At 42.3% G+C, this 6,106-nt stretch overlaps 1 protein-coding gene across 1 annotated transcript; it reads right to left on the bottom strand.

Moving 5' to 3' along the window:
- Positions 1 to 185: 185 nt before the first annotated feature.
- LOC109633083 (sialic acid-binding Ig-like lectin 5) lies at positions 186 to 5,570 on the bottom strand. The gene is made up of 8 exons (XM_020092675.2): positions 5,263 to 5,570; positions 4,111 to 4,512; positions 3,047 to 3,358; positions 2,698 to 2,961; positions 2,108 to 2,380; positions 1,364 to 1,466; positions 1,104 to 1,269; positions 186 to 974 (listed from the first exon to the last, which is right to left on the bottom strand). The coding sequence occupies exons 1-8, from the start codon at positions 5,303 to 5,305 to the stop codon at positions 834 to 836; spliced, it is 1,704 nt and encodes a 567-aa protein (XP_019948234.2). The 5' UTR covers positions 5,306 to 5,570; the 3' UTR covers positions 186 to 833.
- Between the last annotated feature and the right edge of the window lie 536 nt (positions 5,571 to 6,106).

Here is a 6,106-nt window from a genome sequence, read left to right as displayed (position 1 = left end):
GAAGGTCTGTCGCAGCATTGCTGTATTATACTTGGCCAATCTGAGTTCTGCCTCAGTTCAGTTAAGTAAAGTTTAGTTCCTTTCATTCCTTTGTTCCCTCAACTGTGTAATTCAAACAGTGCCTCCACCAACCCGCATCGTTGTGTACTACACAATAAAACAAAATAACAACACCAGAGTCCAGTGTATATAAATGTTCTTTATGAGTGTTGATGTGGTCTGGGTGCTAAAAACTGACTTGTGCTGTTGAATTATATTTCATGAGTAAATTGAATCGGCAATGATCTATGCATAGATAAAAGTCTGCTTGAATGGTTCGATAAAACAGAAAAGATAAAAAGTGAATGTCTCAGGAACAGGAAGTGCATCTTTGATTCCTAGGATGCTTTACAGGGCAGAGCTTTTGTTAATGTTACACACTTCCCTCACTGATGTGATGCATCATAGCTTGAGCAACTTGTCTGTGGATCACTTTGTGTTTGTGATGCCTCAGCCACTGTTACAAATGGTTTAATGTGTAAAATACTGGTGAGAGCAAATCGAATCTGAATGTTGGCGCTTGTGTGCTGAGAGAAGTCATAGATTATCCACAAGATCAAATGATGAAAGATCTTTTGTGATGCTTTTTCATCTTTTATATAACAAAACAGCACAGAGGTAGGTCACAGGCCAACAATCAGTGGTTCAATATGGAGATTATAGAAATAGATCACACTGCATGATTTTAAAATGCTGTTGACATTTGCATGCAGTCTATAAACAACGACGTGACGGCTATAAACATTCCCATTAGAAAGAATCAGAAGTAAAATGTAACAGTTTGATAATGTAACTCAAAGTATCTCCAGGTAAATAGCAGTTTCTGCCTCGGCCACGTCTCTTGTGCCTCTGACTCCCAGAGCGACTTGTCTGTCCGCACCTGCTCCCTCTCCCCTTCTTCTTCTCTCTCCTCCTCTTCTGCCCATTGGACGCATCTGAAAAAATGTCAGATGTTAAAATTCCCCTGTAAATTCGGGGATGATAGATTTTGAAATTCAAATCTATGCAATGACATCTGTTATCGAGGACATAGCCTGCACTCAGAGATCAAGTAAATCCAATACCTGGTTGGAATGGACAAAGAGAGGCGTGCAGTTCTGGTAAACAAGTTGGTAGCTGCCGTTGGTGTAGATGTGAGTCACTTCTGTGCAGTTAATATAGAGAGGTGTCCTGTCCTGATAGATCCCCAGTCCTTCAGGGTAAACAGCTGGACCTCTTCTCAGGACCTCTCTGAGAGAAGCAGAATAAGTGTGTGAACCTCCCAGCAAAACACTTGTTTCGAAATGTCAGTGTAACAAACAAAGGGCTGGTTTGCCTCACGTACTTTCCAGCTCTCCTCCGGCAGCAGCAGAAAATAAGAGACAGGAGGACTATGAGCGAGCAGATGGACACAGCAGGAATCACCAACCACCACAAAGCTGCTGTCACTGGGAAGAGACAAGAAGAGCAGCAACGGATCAGTATATGATGTCAAACATCTAAGACGTACATAGAGATGGATGACGCATCTTCACTTCCAGAAACGGAGCAAAAATAGCTCTGTTACGAATGCTGCCATCTTGCTCCGATAACATCATTTGGAGCCAGAGTCTGCACAGTAGCAATTGGGGGATGTAGCCATGATAAAGATGTATCGCCAGTACACACGCTCAAATAATCCTTAGTCTTAGCCATCAATCATGACAGGATTAACATTTAAACAAATTTTTGTGTAATAAGAACTACCTAAAATGATAGAAACCATCTTTCAGAAAAAATATTTGAAATGTACTTTGATTCGTTAACATGGAGGAGGCTGGGTTTATCACTTATACTGGAGCCAGCCACCAGAGGGCGATTGAGACACTTTAGCTTCACTTTTGAGGAGCTGTCATGTTCGTCCATCTTTATAAACAGTCTATGGTTTAGGCCTGGCCCTTACAGACAGATCGTCATTGTTTCTCTCACTTACATCTGTTCAGGTGTTTTATAACATATGAAGCAATAACAACAGCATACGGTTTCTTTTGCAGCACTTCAGCTAATCCTCTTGACCTTTATCTTAAAGCTGCAGGCACACAGAACACACCTTCTCCTCCCTGCAGCAAAACCAGGGAGTCGTTCCCCAGAGCGTTGAAAGCAAAGCAGATGACTGTCAGGGGTTTGTCCATGTGACCCCTCAGAGTGGCTGTTAGCACTTCAGGCTCTGATGTCACAGACACGTTGTAATCACGAGGGGGAACCGTCCCGTTAACGCTCCAGGTGACCGCAGGTTTGGGGTTGGAGGTGACCGAACACCGACACAGCACCTCAAACTCCTCAATGACACAGGTGGAGGAGAGTCGGACGATGTCTGGTTTATCTGGAGGAGAGAAAGGAGGAACAACTCTTTAAATGTACAAGATGTAACTTCTGCCACTAAGGGTCACTGAATCAAAACAAGACGGTTAAAGTCTCCGGTAAAGAGGATATGGCGCAATTAAAAGTTGACCACAATCAAAATGTCCCATTCCCTTGAATGGGTTTGAAAATTGTTGGAGTAGTAGTCAGCAAAAGATCTTTTTTAAACATTGTAATGACCAATTGTAACACATTACATATTTTTAACATATTCCACCAATATTTACTAAATATTCTTTACGGTTCATTGAAAAGTAGGATGACAGAAAGTAGGATTACATCGTATGTTCAATGAAGTAGGCCGGGACTCTCCTCGACCAATCAGGTTGTGAGCGGAGCAGCAGACCCTCATGTCTCGAGTCACGTTGTACACCCGGACTGAGTGTGTGCGCTGGTGGAGGTGCACCGTACGGCCATGTTGAGTGTAGGACCAGTGGTACTCTGACACTGGAGGATCAGCTTTACAAGTGCAAACCAGCAGTGCATTACCCCCCTCGTGCACCGTCAAGGACTGGACCTGCACCTTCACCTCTTTTGGAGGAACTACAGCAAATAAAAACACAAAGACATTTCTTTTAGAGTGAACTAAACCAAGAAACACAAAGTTAAACATCAGATCAGTGCTTACATGTTACGTGTAGATCTTTAGAAGTGGCCATTGATTTGCCTCCAGGGTAGGTGACCTTGCATCTGAGCCTGGGCTTCACCTGGTGTGACACAGTAAATGACAGCTGGGCCAGTAACATCAACCTGTGGGGCTCCGGACGGAGTGTCAGTACCTCCCCAGGTATGGTGCTGTTCAGCTGGGCTCCTCTCTCCCAGCTCCAGTGCAGGCTTGGAGGTCTGGAGGGGCAGTGATAGCTGACGGAGCAGTTCAGGGTGACCAGCTGTCCTTCAGTGGCTGCCAACATCCCGCTGATGACAGGAGCCTCGAGAGTCTCTGTCAGCGTGGAAAATATTCATCATGATTGTGTTTCACTACTGCAGTGTGTTTTATTAAAGATACAATAATTATACACCAGCCTCACAGGGAATCTCCCACAGAAGACGTTTGTTCTTTTATACTTAATTTAACCATTGTGCAATTGCAACCTATTTAAGGTGGATGATTACACATTGAAACTTTCTCTTTTTAGATTTTATTTAAGGAGGAATACGATCCTTTTTCAGTTTCACTTCCTCAAGTGTGTTATATAGGCTTTTTGTATATGTAAAATTTCTGCCAAGTTAAAAAGCCAAACATCTGCGGTACAGGGAGCTTCTCTCCTCCACAGAAAACACTGACGCTCCTGAAGATCCTGAAGATCATGAGGTGCCCCGCATTTTGATAACGCAGGCTTTACTGCAAGTCACGCCCCTCAACACAGCCAGGTAAAGTAAGAGTGGAGACGGTTCCTGCACACGGTGGAAGTGGTTGACGAATCACAACAGAGCGTTTCAGCTGGCCAATCAGAAGGGGGGGCATTAAAGAGACAGGAGCTGTGTTCTGTTTGCCGTAATGGTCCTTTCCAGAAATTTGCTTTGCTATATATAAATCTTATCTTTTTGGGGTTTGGCCACATGTCGGAGTATGCACTTAGTTTCTACTATTTCATCCCCAATGTAATTCTCTATTCCTCTGAAGTCCCACAGCCTCCATACCCACATGATCTGGTTGAAACTAGGACAGTGCAATGTATTCCCTGTACTCACCAACTACATCCAAATTGAAGCTGCTTGATTTTCCCCAGAGTAAGTCATCGCCTTTCTTCAGAGCCAACTCGAACATGCGTGAGTCATCCAGGCTGATTCTCTCTATCTTCACCGAGCAGTCTCCCTCTGTGATTCGCCCAAAGAGTAATGTGCGGCCTTGGAAATCCCTGCTCACTTGACTCTGGTCCTCGCTGTTGAAAGCAGTGCTCCGCAGAGAAAATAAATGGCCACCGCCTCTGAACCTCAGTCGGACATCCACCCTCTCCTTCCTCCCCCTGAGAGGATGAGGAGCCAGAGGAGCGAAAGAGCAGGGAATCACCACGCAGGACCCCACCAGAGCCTGGACACGGTCAGGGACTGAGGGCACTGGAGAGACAGCCTGGACCCCCCTCCACATGGCTGCTGTTGTGACAGAGAACAGAAAATCATTCACCAAGAAGGATCAGTTAAAGCTTTATTATAGGTTTATGCTTTAATGAATGGAGACAATAGGCTAAATTGCAAGTTATTCAACCATTGAATTATTTGTCCAATGTTTTCTGTTTTTATTGGAGGAGCTGTGGAACAAAAGACGTTTCCTAAGAGTGTGACCAATTAAAAAGTTTGCAGTGTTAACGGTCTAATTAAAAAATAACTTAATTTATTCTTTGAAAGAAGACATGTTGGCGTATCCACATTTAATTTAGCACGAAGTTGGAATTGATGATCTTACTGCACAGTCCGCAAACATGACCTACAAAGGTTTTGCAACAGATGTAAATATAGAAAAAGGGAAGCTGGCAATCGCTTTTCTTTCTCTGGAACTAATCTACAACCATAAAGTGTAATTATTATGTGGATATTATGCAGTCAAATAAGAAAAGAAGAAAGTCTCTATTTGAAGGCATGTCTGCTTATACATTATAAAACTCATCATATTCATGGAGATACACAAACATATAATTTTTACAGCAATGAAATGATTTCTATCTGTGAATAGAATATAATTGTCCAGTACAGTAAATTCTGCAGGAGACATTCCCAGACAAAAAGAACAACTATGTCTACTTGTGTTGCAATGATAGTTATGATTAGTGGTTAGTAACCCTGAAGTTCAAACTTAAATCACAGTAAATGCATGAAAAATCATAGATATTGGATTGAATAACTCACCAAAAATCAGCGGACACAGAAGAAAGACAGTGCTCACATGCATGTCTGCAACCCTGCTCTGCCAGCACAGACACAGGGACGGCCAAACGCTGGGCAAAGAGGGGGAAGTGGGAATATTTCATGTGCTACTGCTATAACTTCACCTTGATGCCCAATCTTTAACCTCCAACCTTATGTTTGTATAGCAGTTACTTCCTTTAAGATAAATTCTAATAGCAGACAATATCATTTTATAATTAATGAATTATTGACTTGCAAATGATTCAAATATTTCAAAAGTGGTGGAGCTAGGAATTGTTCGCTAGGGAAAGAAAGACCTCAGCAAGTATTTGTGAGACAACACATGACAACGTGTGAGTCATTCTCATGCTGTTCGTCATTTCCTCAAAGACTGCTGCGACTCATTTCTGATTCCCTCTGTCAACACAGACAGTCCCACATAAAGTACAAAAGTAGCAGCGATAAAAGCTCCATGAAAAGTTGAATAAAACAGATTATTGATTAACTTCAGCCTGACAATAATCTACTGCAGATGACCACCACATTAGTAACTTTTGCATACCAACAACAGACTGTAAAGAAAGGTTCACAAAACAATAGACTACTGAGCACACAATCTGTTTGAACACATATTTGTTACTGTTTTGAATTTCATTTGTTTGCTTTGAGTTTTTAAGGGTATTTACAGGATTATTATTGTGCAGATATATGCACGACAGGGACATTGACCCAGTGGAAAAAGCAGGAGGAGCAGTTGCGTTAATACACTTGATGATCATTCGTCATTCAAAAATTATTATTCACAAAACCTTACCGTAAAAAGTGAAGGACAAAAGGCAAAACA

Source organism: Paralichthys olivaceus, chromosome 13 (genome assembly GCF_024713975.1).
Source record: "Paralichthys olivaceus isolate ysfri-2021 chromosome 13, ASM2471397v2, whole genome shotgun sequence".
Lineage (NCBI taxonomy): Eukaryota > Metazoa > Chordata > Actinopteri > Pleuronectiformes > Paralichthyidae > Paralichthys > Paralichthys olivaceus.
Note: the sequence above shows the minus strand (reverse complement) of the source record. Positions and strands in the feature narration are given on the sequence as shown.

Coding starts and splice junctions, on each gene's coding strand:
- LOC109633083 (XM_020092675.2), bottom strand. CDS start 5,305: ATGCATGTGAGCACTGTCTTTCTTCTGTGTCCGCTGATTTTTG. Junction 2,381..2,697: donor TACTTCATTGAACATACGAT/GTAATCCTACTT, acceptor TCTCTCCTCCAG/ATAAACCAGACATCGTCCGA. Junction 1,270..1,363: donor TGCCGGAGGAGAGCTGGAAA/GTACGTGAGGCA, acceptor TGCTTCTCTCAG/AGAGGTCCTGAGAAGAGGTC.